At 38.3% G+C, this 14483-nt stretch overlaps 1 protein-coding gene across 3 annotated transcripts in view; it reads right to left on the reverse strand.

Annotated features, from left to right (window-relative positions):
- kif21a (kinesin family member 21A) overlaps positions 1-14483 on the reverse strand; it is a 142221-nt gene that overhangs the window by 85163 nt on the left and 42575 nt on the right. For all 3 annotated transcript variants that reach the window (XM_063072490.1, XM_063072491.1, XM_063072489.1), the window contains exons 5-7: positions 7329-7463; positions 5477-5644; positions 3493-3608 (exon numbers count right to left, since the gene is read on the reverse strand). In XM_063072490.1, the coding sequence (XP_062928560.1) occupies positions 3493-3608; positions 5477-5644; positions 7329-7463 (419 nt within the window). The remainder of the gene's footprint in view (positions 1-3492; positions 3609-5476; positions 5645-7328; positions 7464-14483) is intronic.

Here is a 14483-nt window from a genome sequence, read left to right on the forward strand (position 1 = left end):
GCTGCTTGATTGCACATCAGTTTTGGTAGAATTCTCCGTTCCTGGCTATTGATAGCAACCCTTTATCATCTGCCTAGCATTTTTATTTGATCATTTAGTGCAATATACAAGTTTAACATTCCAGATAGTTCTCTTGGAACTAACAGGTATCCCTATCGCCCTTTCCAATGCATATACAATTATTTTCAGCACAATCTCATAGGCTGATGGGTCTGTCCGATGCTGCATTGTTCTATGTTTATAGTTCAGAAATTTTACCAAAACATACAATTGGAACAGAGGCACTTTTAACTATGAGATTTCATAATAATATGCACCAGTTGTAATAAAGCCTTTGAAGCATAGAACAGAGTACTGCAGCACAGGAACAAGCTCTTTGACCCACGATGTGCTGAACTAATTAAAGAATATCTGATTACAGTGGTTCCCAAACATTTTTGGATTAATGGCCTCTTGGTTTCCAGACCACATCCCCAGCACCCATGCTCCTTCTCCAGCCATAATATAAAAACTATAAAGAATTTTGATTTACGATCCACAGTGAAAGAAAATCGGAACTGCAGATCCAAAGCAGTGACAAATAATTGCAAATTCAGATCAGTGACAAATAATCACAAAATTATTCAAATCTACTTAAAGCTACAAATAAAATTATTTATTCAGTTACAGTGAAAACAATTCTCATCGACAATTTTAAGAGCGTACATTAGTCGTCCAACTATTCACTATTTCATTGCTTTTTCACCTTTCAATGAGATGGATGGGCTTGGTGCAGTGCTTATCACCTTCTCAACATCAGGCTGAATGTCACTCAGAAGGAGTCTGTTTCATCACTCTGAAAGAAGTTGGCCGACTGCATGCACTGAGACCACGTTCCACTAAGAATGATATTCGAAAGGCGATAAAGAGCATCTAAACCTTTTTCCATAGTGCAGGGCGGTGTTCAGAGACTTCTTTCTGCAACCAAAGTCTTGATATTTCATTTCTGAACCTCAGCTTCAGTTCAAAGTCCTTTTGTAGTGAATTAAATTTTTCCCTCTTCCTTCCTGTTAATTCCTCATTACAAGTGTTCAGGAATGAATTTATTACTCAAGTTGAAATTTGGATCATGAGAAGATCCTGAAATCTCTTCGACATTTCTTTAGGCAGCTTATCCAAACGGGCACAGTATACTTTAAGATTATTATCTGATTTTCTTTCTTTTTCTTTCAAATCAAAGAGACTTGAAAATTAGAAAAAGGCCGCAACCACCAATGTTGCACTTAAATAAGATCAACTTGAACAGAAACGTGGAGACCACTGATCTGACTTTGATAAGATTCATATCACTTCCTTACAACTGAAGATTGGTTTCATAAACTTTGCAAATAATTCTGACAAATCAGCAATGTCTTATCTGATTATTCTTGAGTTGATTACTGAATGAAGCATTCGAGTCTTCAAAGAATTTTATCACAGTCTCAAAGAGTGTATAAAAGTGTCTCAGGCAGTTTCCTTTAGAGAGCCATCTAAACCTCTTGAAATAGTCAAGAATTGAGAGCACGGGACTTGATTTTATTTTCCTCTGTGATAACAGTATTTAATGATTCGTGCAGCGGATTACTTAGGTTTTTCTCAACGAGATCTTGTCTGTGAATTACACAGCGCATGGTAAGTAAGTACAGGTTTTTCTGAGAAAGTAATAACCTCTGGGTAGCGTCCTGTCATTGACGGTGTCCCATCTGCAGTACAAGTATGAATGTTGGTGAGTGGAATGTCATTCTCTTTGCAAACTTGCTCAACAACCCGAAATATTGACTCACCTTCGTATCTATTTCTAGTTCCCTTACAAATAACTTCTGAATTATGCTTTCCTCTTTTACAAAGCAAACATAATCAGGAAGCAAAGATTCATTGTCTGGCAAAGTTGACTCATCCAACTGCAGAGCAAATTCTGTTGTCCTAAGTATGTTCACAACGTGTCTTCCACATTCTCACACATTTTATTTGAACAGAATTGTCACTGAGCGGAACTGCTTTAATTATCTGGTCTGGTGAATTATGGAAAACCGTAACTCAGAACCTCCCTTATTTTTGGCAGGATCAGTTCTTCGCGAATTGTATGGGGCTTTCCAGATTTAGCAATGAGCAATAAAATGTTGCATGAAGCAGGCAAGCCATCACACCGATCTGTTGCAAAAATGCTGGCAAACATGTTTTGAGGTGTTTCCCATTTCTTAAAGTTTTCATGAAGTGACTGAAAAAGTGAATGAAAAAAGCCAAATTTTTGTTTGCTTTATCAGACTGTATTCTCTTCAAGTGTTTAAGGAGCCTGGATTAAGTTTCTGCTTAGATTTAGAAATTAATATTTATGCTGAGAAGTATCATTTGCAGGAAAAACAGAATTATTCATTAATGTAACACATACAAAATGCTGGAGGAGCTCAGCAGGCCAGACTGTACTACAGAACAAAGTACGGTCGATGTTTTGGGCTGAGACCCTTTGGCAGGACGTCCTACTGAGTTCCTCCAGCATTCTGTATGTGTTGCTTGAATTTACAGCATCTGCAGATTTTCCCTTGTTTATCATTCATTAACAATGGGCCACGTTATCCTTTATTTCTTCAATCATTACACTAGATGCAGCACCAATGACATTCCAAATGAGATCAATTTTATAGTTTTAGAAATAGTCCAAATATCTAGACTGAGAAAGCACGTTATTAGGAACCAAATTAACTACCTGCTGAATTTTCCATTGATACAGGAATGTTACAGTGTGCCCATTCATTAGGTTTTTCTTAAAGAGAAAATTCAACAAATTTAGAAATATTAATTGAACTTGATTTTAATTCAACTCAGATGAACATTAATAACATACTGTCATTATTTTAACTGTTTTTATTTACCCAAATGGCTTATTTTCTACGCAACGAGGTACCGAAATTCAACATGTACTATTTTTAAGCCTCCTGAAAACACAAAAGAAGGAAAATCATCTCTTTTGAATGACAATTTCTTTTCAATTTTCAACATTACTATGTTGTTATATAGCCAGTCTGCTTTCTAAAACCTTAATTAACTAATCGTTTGTTTGTTAAGGTCCTTCATGGAAAGGAATAATGAACAGGATATCCTGTCATCGTCAATAATTTTCAACTTGATTAAAGTCCTCCGAGACAAGAGTTTCACAATTCATTACCTATTTGGTAGATATCCACAATGTACAATTGGGTATGTGTTAATACAAATGGATGATCACTTTGAATACAAGGTCATGAGAATAGTTCAGGTCACAAAATTAAGATTCAATGATGATTGGTTTATAAGCTCAAGCACTTTGGAAAGGTTGAGAGCAATTGTTTAAAATTAGCAGATGGCCCTTCAATTTCAGCAACCAGAAAAATGCAACCTTGCCATTGCCCAACCTTCTCCCATAAAAGAATCACACAAAGTAGACATAAACAAGACCCACCTTAAAAATGATCTAATCAATCTACAGTGAATACCTACCTATTACCCCCCAAAGAATCTTGCAGCAATCGGGTTAGTTTCGAGTCTCTATAAGGCACATGAGTTACTCGCTTACTTTTATCACCAAGTGCACTAATGACATTTCCAAGGGCCAGCTGAAAAACAAGTTTTATAACTGAATAATTAATGTTTTCAAAAAAAAGGACAGAGTTACAAAGGTGCATTTTTATCCAAAAATTATTTTGTTAGCTGTTAACATTTTTTAAACTCAAGACAAATAGCAGTGGAAATGAGTAAGCATACAGTTAGTATTTAAAACTACATGGTCAGGATTAATTACTGTAAGCAAACTTGACTGGACAAAGAAGTAAGCAGACTCAGCCCTTGAAATTTTGATAGATACAAGGACTTTCTAGACACGAGAATATCAGAAACATCAAGACAACAAGTCATGATTGAAGGTTCCACTGCAGTGGTATGAAAACATCTATATCAATGATATTGTTCAAGATTGTTCCACTGTCAGCATCATCTTGGAGCAAAGATTGGCAGAGTCAGCAAATTTTATGACACTCTTATAGGGGCTCGGAAGGTTTTCATAGCCAATACCACTAAACTAAGTTTAACATTAACTACACATTACTGCTTATAGAAACTCGTTCACAAATTGATAGCTGAGTTTCTCATGTAAAAACAGTGACTATAATTTGAAGATAATGCCTGAACAGTTATTCACGTTTATTTGAAATCTTGGATTCCGTGTAGTTTTCATAAATTTGCATGTAATTACAACATGGTCTTCCCAATACTGAAGAGCATCAGTTTTTTCAAGTTTTGTCTCGCAGATCCATTTATACAGCTGGTAATTTATATAAACAGAAGAAATTCTGCAGATGCTGGAAATCTAAAGCAACATAGACAAAACGCTGGAGGAGCTCAGCAGGTCAGGTAGAATCCATGGAAATGAACAAGCAGTCAAGGTGTCGGGTTGAGACCCTTCTTCAGGACTGGAAAAGAAGGGGGAAGACGTCAGAATAAAAAGTTGGGGGAAGGAGAAGGAGGCTAGCTAGAAGGTGTTAGGTGAAGCCACGTGGGTGGGAAAGGTAAAAAGCGGGAAAGGTAAAAAGCAGGAGAGGAATGAATCTGATAGGACAGGAGAGTGGACTACAGGAGAAAGGGAAGGAGGGTGGGCACCAAGGGGAGGTGATAGGTAGATTAAGGAAAGGTACGAGGCTAGAGTGGAGAATAGAATAGGCGAGGGGAAGGATTTTTTTTAAACCGGGAGAAGTTTATATTAATGCCATCTGGTTGGAGGCTACCCAGGCAGAATATAGGGTGTTTCTCTTCAATCCTGAGAGTGCTCCATTGTGCAACAAGAGGGCATGGACCAACGAGAATGGGAATCTGAATCGGAAATAAAATGTTTGGCCTTCTTCTTCTTCTCCGTCTTGTTTGGCCACTGGGAAACTCCGCTTTTGGTGGATGGTGCGGAAATGCTTGACGATGCAGTCCCCCAATTTATGTCAGGTCTCATCAAAATAGTGGAGGCTGCATTGGAAGTACCAATTGCAATAGATGACCCCAGCAGATTCGCAGGTGATGCGTTGCCTCACCTGGAAAGACTGTGTGAGGCACTGAATGGAGGTGAGGGAGGTGGTGAATAGTCAGGTGTAGCGCTTTGTCAGCTTTCATGGCTAAGTGCCAGAAGGGAGAATAGTGGGGTAGGACGAATGGACAAGGGAATTTCACCCGAGTCAACTGAACCTGTGAGGAACCAACAAGAATCCAGGTGCCAAACATCTAACCTTGTCACATAACTGTCACTTAAAAAAAAAGTGTTTCTAAATGTATTTAATTTGTACATCATATCTGCTGCCAACATCCATAAAACCTTTTGACTGTTTAACCACGTTTCGACATAATTTGCACACAAAATAGACATTGCCTGTTCAAGCTTACAACTCTCAACTGTGACCATATATGACAGTACGATTTTCAAAAGTATAATTCAACATGTACTTACTAGACCACAGTTAATTGAAATTCCTTCCTTTGCTCGTTCTCCAGTTGCTCCTGTACGCTTCAGTCGTTCTGATCCTGCGAGGTCAACAAAATGGAACTTGGCTGTCAGGGTTTCAAACTCGTTCATTTCTCTTGATTCACTAATTACTTTGTTATCTATCATTTCATCCTGAAAAAAATCAAAACAGTTAATTTGTGTCAATTTGAAATATGAAGAAATGTAGCACAATTAAGAACTTCAAATTGAACTGTGTAAATTGTCTTAAATTATAATGTTATCAATTTCAATTTACAGGAGTTAACTGGACAGCATACTCGCAGCAAATTCATTTCTCATATTTTGTGGATTTGATTCTCTATACTACCAACACCTGCATCCCACAAACCCAACTATATATTTTTAGAATCAAGTAAAAAGGAAGCCTCATTTGGAAATCATCATTTTCAATGACCACATTAAAGATGTTCTTAGGATCCTCTGGTTCACTTAAAACATTAAATAAGAAATTTAAAAGAGAATATACAAATTCTATTTTAATTGCTGCCAATTTTATCAAGGCTAATATATGTTTAGCCAGGACATTGTACAACCTTCAGGACTCAGTGCAATGCAATGAACTCGCATTACCCAGTTTTTAAACGTAATTTTCTCTTCTAATCGTCCTTCTTAATCAAACAGGCAGATGCACTAACAGAATTACTACGGCAACCCTAGACTCTTCCATCAGAAATATTTTCCTTCATCCTTCCCCAATCTCCTCTCCAACATAAATTTAACTTGCTTTCTCACTTTCACAGTTTTGACAAAGGCTCTTAAGCCTGATATATGAACCACATTTCTCTTTCCACAGTCACTCTGAAACTACTGAGTGTTTCCAGCATTATGTTATTATTTCAAAGTCTGTGGACTTATGATTTTCTAAAGTGCATCCATCTTTCCCATCTACCTTAAGGTAACATACGCACAGTGGTCATTTTATTAGGTACATGAGCCCAGTCTTGGATGGTCTTCTGTTGCTGTAGCTCATCCACTTCAAGGTTCAACATGCTGTGCATTCATTGATGCTCTTCTAAACACCACTGTTGTAATGCTTGATTATTTGAGTTATTGTCACCTTCCTGTCAGCTTGGCTATTAACCAGTCTGACTATTCATCTTTGACCTCTGTCATTAACTAGTCATTTTCATCCACAGAGGTGCTGCGCTGGATGTTTTTTTTTGTTTTTTTCTCATCATTCTCTGTAAACTCTAGAGGCGGTTGTGTGCGAAAATCCCAGAAGATCAGGAGTATCTGAGGTACTCAAAATACCCTGTCTAGCAACAACAATCATTCGATGGTCAAAGTCACTTAGATCACATTTCTTCCCCATTCTGATGTTTGGTCTGAACAACAAATGAATTTCTTGAACATGTCTGCATGCTTTTATATATTGAGTTGCTGCCACATGATTGACTGATTAGATATTTGCATTAATGAAGTACACAGGTGTAACTAATAAGGTGGTCACTGATGTAAATAATCCCATATTTCCCCAAATTGTACATAATCACTTCTCTTTAATCTATAGAGCATTTAAGCTCCAAAGGCATACAACAGTACTGCCCATTTTCTTTTATCTAAAAAAAGAACTCTAATTTTAAAAATTCATTGCAGCCTTAATTTTATCTGAACAAGATAGCAAGTTACTTATTAGTCTCTACTAAAAACTTGTAAAATACAATTCGCAGAACAGATTTAATTTTCCTAAATAACAAAACTGTAATGATAAATAGAGAAATGAAGAAAAATAAAGTTGAAGAAAAACAGCAACAAATTTGATCATATTAATAACTGACAGATGTTAGGAACTTACATTATCAATTTTGATGCAGACTCGCATCTGACAGATATGTATTGTGAAAATAGCATGGGAGCGAGAACTCTGAACATTCATCTGGGTGCTAGCAGTTGTACGAGAAAGAGCTCCCAGTTTAAGGCATTGCAACATCTACAAAACAAAGGAGAATAGATATCAGATCATAAATCTGCAAACAAGTCTTTTCAGCATTGCTGTGCTCATGGTATTTGTTTTACCAAAAACAAAGCAATATCTAATTTATGTTTTGATTTAAAAATATAATTTTCCCTTTTGTGATCATTCTTTACCAGTGCACTCAGCAACTGGTGGTGAAGGGGTAATATATGTATTAAGGTTCAATGAAAAATGAATCCCTTAAAAATTGTATATAATTTCTATATCTATAGAAAAGTGTGATTTGGACCATTTACTAAAATGCTGTATGTTTTGTTACCAGTCCCTATCGGGTGATCAGAGGTGGAGAGGGTCAGCAATTTAAATTCTTCGGTGTTATCATTTCAGAAGACCTGTCCTGGGCCCAGCATAGAAGTGCAATTATGAAGAAAGCACAGCAATGCTTCTACTTCCTTAGAAGTTGGCAAAAATTCAGCATGACATCTAAAACTTTGACAAATTCTATAGGTGTGTAATGAAGAGAATATTGACCGGCTGCATCATAGCTTTGTATGGAAACACCAATGTTCCTGAATGCCAAATCCTACAAAAAGTAATGGATACGGCCCAATCCATCACAGGTAAAGCTCTCCTCTCGATGGAGCACATCTATACAGTGCGTTGTCACAGGAAAGCAGCATTATCAGGGACACCCACCTTCCAGGTTATGCTCTCTTCTCACTGTTACCACCAGAAAGGAGGACTAGGAGCCTGAAGAGTCACACCACCAGGTTCAGAAACAACTGTTACCCCTCAACCATCAGGTTCTTGAATGAGAGGGGATAACTTCACTCAACCTCATTTGGCCCATCATGAAACTGCTCTCACAACCTGTGCACTCACTTTTAAGGACTCTTAATCACATGTTCTCAATGCTTATCTATAATATTTTTTTTCTTTGTGTATTTTCAGATTTTTTTTGCACAGTGGTTGTCCACCCTATTGGGCGTGGTCTTGCATTGATTCTATTATGATTTATTGAGTATGCCCACAAGAAAAAGAATCTCAAGGTGACATATATGGACTTTGCAAATAAATTTACTTTGAAATAGTGTGTCAAGCAGGTTTATGAGATAAATGCAGCATACAACAGCATACACTAATTCCATATCTAAAATACAAATGAAGAGTTATGGTTTACATGTTAAGTCCAAGATACTGTTGGTCTTCAAAACATTTAATGTATTTCAATACATACTGTATGATACACAAAAATTAAAAAAATTACAAAACATTTTATTCAAGTGAGAGGGCATTCAAAAATCTTTGAAAAAATCAATAACATCCCAAGGTCTATTTGTATATAGTCAATGTTTTACAAATTTGCTGTACAGTGCATTTATTTTATTAGGATCACTCCCTTTTGTCTCTTTCTTCAGTTTTAACACTTTCAGCAGCATCAGAACTTAGCATCTGCAAGGGGTCTGAAAATTTAGATTGACATCATGAATTTCACATCCACATCTACAAGCAGCACCTGAAGATCTTTCACTTCCAAGTTCACTTTTCCAAGGATCCACTCAGTCACATGAACACTGATCCACATGGGGCTCATCACTACCCAATTAGTCTCAAAGCCTGCATCCAAATTGGTGTTTGAAGTAAAAATACAGTAATTTGCCTTTGAGAACTGATTGTCAATTGATTGAGAATCATCATCAGAGGTAACCTGGAGATTTTTTTCTCTTTGATCTCAACAAAACCTTGTTTAAATTCCCTGAAGATGCATGACCAGCAGTTGTCCCAGAACTTTATTTCAGATTTCCAGCATCAACAGTACTTTGATTTTGCTTTCAGTCTTCTTCGTTGCCAATTTGCTGTTGTACATTGGAATTGTCATATGCTGTTACACATGCCAGAAACATTATTATTTAACAACATTTAACAAATATTTTCTCTGAAAAACAAAAAGAATGCAAGAAGTTGCAAAACCAGAAAGCGATGCACCTCAAAAATTCATTAATGGTAAACAAGCAAATCTGAATAGCCCCAAAACTCTGCATTTATGGAGCAGGTTAAAGCACAAATCAGATGCTATGCAATACAGTTTCTTCAATGAAAGATACAATAGGAAATATGTACAGAAGGTGACACTGTCAGAACAAATGCAAAAGAGGTGGCATTTGCATTGTGGATGCAAATATCTTATAATTCAGTGTCTTATTTAAGATTATATTTGGTTAAGATATTTGTTTTAATTCACTGAGGTTGAATGGAATGTTGTTCCTAACTAAGGGTACGTCCACACTACGCCAGATAATTTTGAAAACAAAGCTTTTTCTCTTCGTTTTGCCCTCCCGTCCACACTGAGCCGGTGTTTTCAGCCCCTGAAAATGGAGATTTTCAAAAACACTCTCCAGAGTGAATAAATCTGAGAACACTTACTATCCGGCGTAGTGTGTACAGGGTAACCGGAGAGATTTAAAAATGTTGTCATGACAACACCATAACAACAATGCTTTTTTTCTGCTTCTGCTTGGTACTGCGCAAGCTGTTATATCGCGCAGTCGTTGTGAACAGCGTGAGAGTTAAATTGTAAAGTGAGCTTTTTTGACTATTTAAAAACGCTGTCATGACGTGCCAGAACAGATGTTCATTGTTTTCTTGAACGCCACCGGCTAACAATTTCAGAACAGACGGATGAGACTGAAACCAGAAGGGTTAGAAATGTACTCACCAAATACTTTGACCCATAGCTTACTGAATAAATAAATATACTCACTCCGTCCTGTTTTCTGTCCTTGCTTGTATGAAGGTGGTTTACCTACTTATGCAAGTACTTCTGTGACAATAGATGTGTAACAGCCTAATGTAACATTGTATGGAAATACAAGATAACGCTGATGCAGACATTTTATACATTTAACAAGGTGCTTTATTAATGCAACAGAGTCAGTCAGTTTTTCAATGTTCGTCATCAGCTGGGTCGTACTGTCCATGAACTCCCTGTCGGTTGCCTCCATACGCTCCAGTATTTGTTTTTTTTTAGTTTTAAGTCCTCCTGCGCGAGAGCCAAGAGCAATTCCTTTAAAGTTTTTCTACTCTGTAACTGGACAAACGCGCACTAAGTATACCATTTCCTCTTCGCTTGTTTTCTGTGTGTCCTGCGCATGCCCAGTAGGAGGAGATTCGCCCAAATATCCGCCTAATGTGGACGGAGATATTTTGAAAAACGCTTAGCGTGGACGCCTGTCGTTTTCACTTTAAACTGGCGTTTTCAAAATTATCCGGTGTAGTGTATGAATCTCTCCTGTGACGTCACTAAACAAGTCAAGTAAATTTGCTTTTCACAATCTGAAGGGACCATTCCATTTGCAACATTTTGATTTACTCTGAATCACCCCTTTCATTTCCTTTGCATTTTTATCTCTTAATTTCTCATGTATATGTTGCAAACACACCCAATAGGTAGAAAGGATTTAATTAAATTCATTATGCTCTCGTTATTCAAGACAACGTATTCTCCTCTGCCATGAACATCCACACATCAACAACTCGTCAAATTCAGCTTCCAGTTACCCGTACCTTTAATTGTCCATTATATTCCCATTCGTGCCGCTATCTCCTAAACCATTACAATAATGTTCAAAGCAAGCATAATGAACTGTACCTTATCTTAAAAACTGGTACATTACACCCTTAAAGAATCAAAACTTTATTCAGCAACATCAAGTAATGATTGTTTTATTCTCATTTTCCTCTTCTAAACCCAGCTTCCTTTAAAAGACCAAATATTATCAGCAATTTTTCTTCCACCATCAACTCTTCTGTCATTTACATCATTCTTGTCTTCCACTAAGGGCTTTCCCTTTTGGATATTTCTTCCTTTGCTTGCTTCCCTCATATCAGTTACTCAAATCCCTAACTTTTTACAGCTTAAGTGTCTCACATCTGTCTCTGCACGAGCTGCAGCTGTCCAAGAGCCTGGTATTTAATTTTAGAATTCCAGCATCGACCATATTTTGATTTTGCATTCAGTTTTCTTGGTTGATCCCTGAATTTTTTTTTGTTCTGCGTATGCATGCATCTTATTATTCCGTTGCTTTATCAAGTTAATATCAGGTTGGGAAGCTTGTTTTAATTCACAGCTGTTGACTACTAATGAAAAAAACTTAAGCTGAATTCACCAAATTGCAAATAATGGCACACCAAAACTCTAGAGTTGTACATCATTGCTTATCTGAGTGATGTCCTTTTCTTCCCCCCCAGTTGTTAGAATGATGAATAGAAACTAATATTGAAATCAACAATATTGGTATTTCAGTACAATTTCCTTCACATTTCTTGTTCAAGCAGCTGATAGTCACATCAAATATGATAGACTGACCCTTCTGCACATCGGGAAGAGCATTTACCCACTATGCGCCCCTTTTCTACACTGGGAACTCCTGCTTACATGGGAGGCTCATTTATTACAATGCCTCTACCTCAGAAGCGGCACGAGAGGCAAGGGGGAAGGGCCGGTGTCCTGCTGAGGTTGAGACAGTGTGCTAATCGGTCGCTGCTCACTAGCATACTCCTGGCTAACGTTCAGTCCCTGGACAATAAGCTGTGTGAACTGAGAGGCAGAATCTCCTATCAACAGGAAACAAAAGAATGTAATGTTTTGTGCTTCATAAAGACCTGGCTGATGGAGAAGATACCGGATCATGCCATTGAGCCCTCTGGGTTCTCCCTGTTCTGGGTTGAACCTCTCTGGGAAGATCAAAGGTGGGTATGCTTCATGGTCAATAATGCTCGGTGTGACCCCTTGGTGCGTGCATGCCCTCAAATCCTTTTGTTCCCCAGATCTGGAGTATCCTGTGCTGCTGTGTAGACCTTTCTGGCTGCCTAGGGAGTTATTATCACAGCTGTGCATATTCTATCGCAGGATGATACCGACCTGGCTCTCAAGGAACTGTATGAGACCATCAACACCCTGGAGACTGCATACCCAGAGGCTGCCTTCATCATCACCAGTGACTTTAATCCAGCACCACTGTATAAAGTCTCTCTGAAGTTTTGTCAACACATCCAGGTGAGCACAAGGGGAGACAGCATACTCGACCACTGCTACTCTCCCTTCTGCAACACTTACAAAGCACTCCTTTGTCCCCCAGTTGGAAAGTCGGATCACTCCTCCATCTTGTTTCTGCCGATGTACAGGCAGAAGCTGAAACGAAGGGCGGCCATTTTTAAAACTGTCAACTGCTGGTCTTCCATGCTGCAGGACTGCTTTGATGAAGTCTTCCATGATAAGGATGTCTGCCGACCTTCATCCAGAAGTGCATCGAGGATGTTGTCCCCCATGAGTTGGTCAGGGTCTACCTAAACCAGAAACCCTCAATGAACAGCTCCATGCAAGCAGCATATATCATGCGACACAGAGCTTATATTGCTGGTAATCAGCAGGAGCTCAAGAAATGCCGCTACGATCTGCGTAAAGTCATCAAGGCAGCGAAACGACAATTCAGGGAGAAGATCAAGACACAACTCTTCACCAACAACACACACACAGCTTACAGCAATGTCTGCACACCATTGCAGACTTCAAAGCCAGGAGCAGTGGTGCTGCCAACATTGCTGCCTCTCTCCCAGATGAGAAAAATCTTTTTTACGCTTGGTTCAATATTGCCAACACTGAGCCACTGAAGACAGCTGCCAAAGCAACTGTACCTCAGTCATCTCTGAGGCTGAAATACGCGGGCATTTTCAATGAGTGAACAGTCACAAGGCTACAGGACCTGATGGCATCCCAGGGTGGGTACTCAGGATATGCGCGGCACAACGGCAGGTGTGTTTACAGACATTTTTAATCTCTCCCTCTCCAGTGTCAAGTACCCTTCTGCTTCAAAACATCCACCAAGACCAAGTCTGAATGAGTGGAGTCCTGTTGCACCCACTTCAATAATAAGCAAACGCTTTGAGAGGCTGGTCAAGGACTACATCTGCTGGACTACCATTCCAGCTGCTACCATCCAGGAAATGGTACCGCAGCATAAAAGCCAGGACCAACAGGTTCCGGGACAACTTCTTCCACCAGGCCATCAGACTGATTAATAATTCACGCTGATACAATTGTATTTCTGTTATAGTGACTGTCCTGTTGTACATACTAGTTATTACAAATTACTAAAAATTGCACATTTAGACAGAGACGTGTGTGAAGGATGCAAGTAATAAAGTCAATTCAATTCAATTCTTCAATTAATGATAACACACATCTGCATATGCAAAAGAAAAAAGCTTGAAAGCTTAAATTGTGTGAGCACTTCAAACTTCATGAAATCTCATTTCCAAATCATTGAGAAACAAATCTGAATTAAAAGTGGTAGAAACCTTTACTTTCACGTTTCTTAATACTGAAAAGCATGTTAAATACTTTCTCCTTCTTCAATTGCAGATTAAGCAAGCCAGAATACGTTAGGTTTAACCATCCACTATGCCATCTAACATCTGCAAAATTTCGTTCTTTCCAGAATAGGTGCATAGAATAGCATAGGCAGCATAGGATAAATGGATCTCTTTGCAATTTTTTTCTTTGCAAATCCTCAACCAAGTAAAGGCATTATATGCAAAAAACTGAGCCATTGATCTCAACCCGTTGTCTCTGCTGAGTATGCACATTATACCAACTGCAGCAGTGAAGCATAACTGGTCTCATTGTTTGCACACAAGAACATTAAAGACACTCTTCCTGTTCACCATTATTTTCCAGTGAGTGCCACGAGACAGAATAAATATTTTAAAGCAGCATTCAAGTTCAGTTAAACAGAATTAACTTGAAGAATGAGATAAACACAACCCATCAGAACCTTCAAACAAGCAAAGGATAGCCCAATCACTTGATGGGATTTTATATATGTTGCCTTAAAGAATTGACAAACGTACAAAATGTGTGGACTGTTTTCTAAATAGGGGAGCAAAATCAGAAATCAGAGGCGTAAAGGGACTTAGCAGTCCTAATGCAGGATTCCATAAAGGTCATCTTGCAGGTTTAGTCTGTGGTAAGGAAGA

This window comes from Mobula hypostoma, chromosome 20, assembly GCF_963921235.1.
Source record: "Mobula hypostoma chromosome 20, sMobHyp1.1, whole genome shotgun sequence".
Taxonomy (NCBI): domain Eukaryota; kingdom Metazoa; phylum Chordata; class Chondrichthyes; order Myliobatiformes; family Myliobatidae; genus Mobula; species Mobula hypostoma.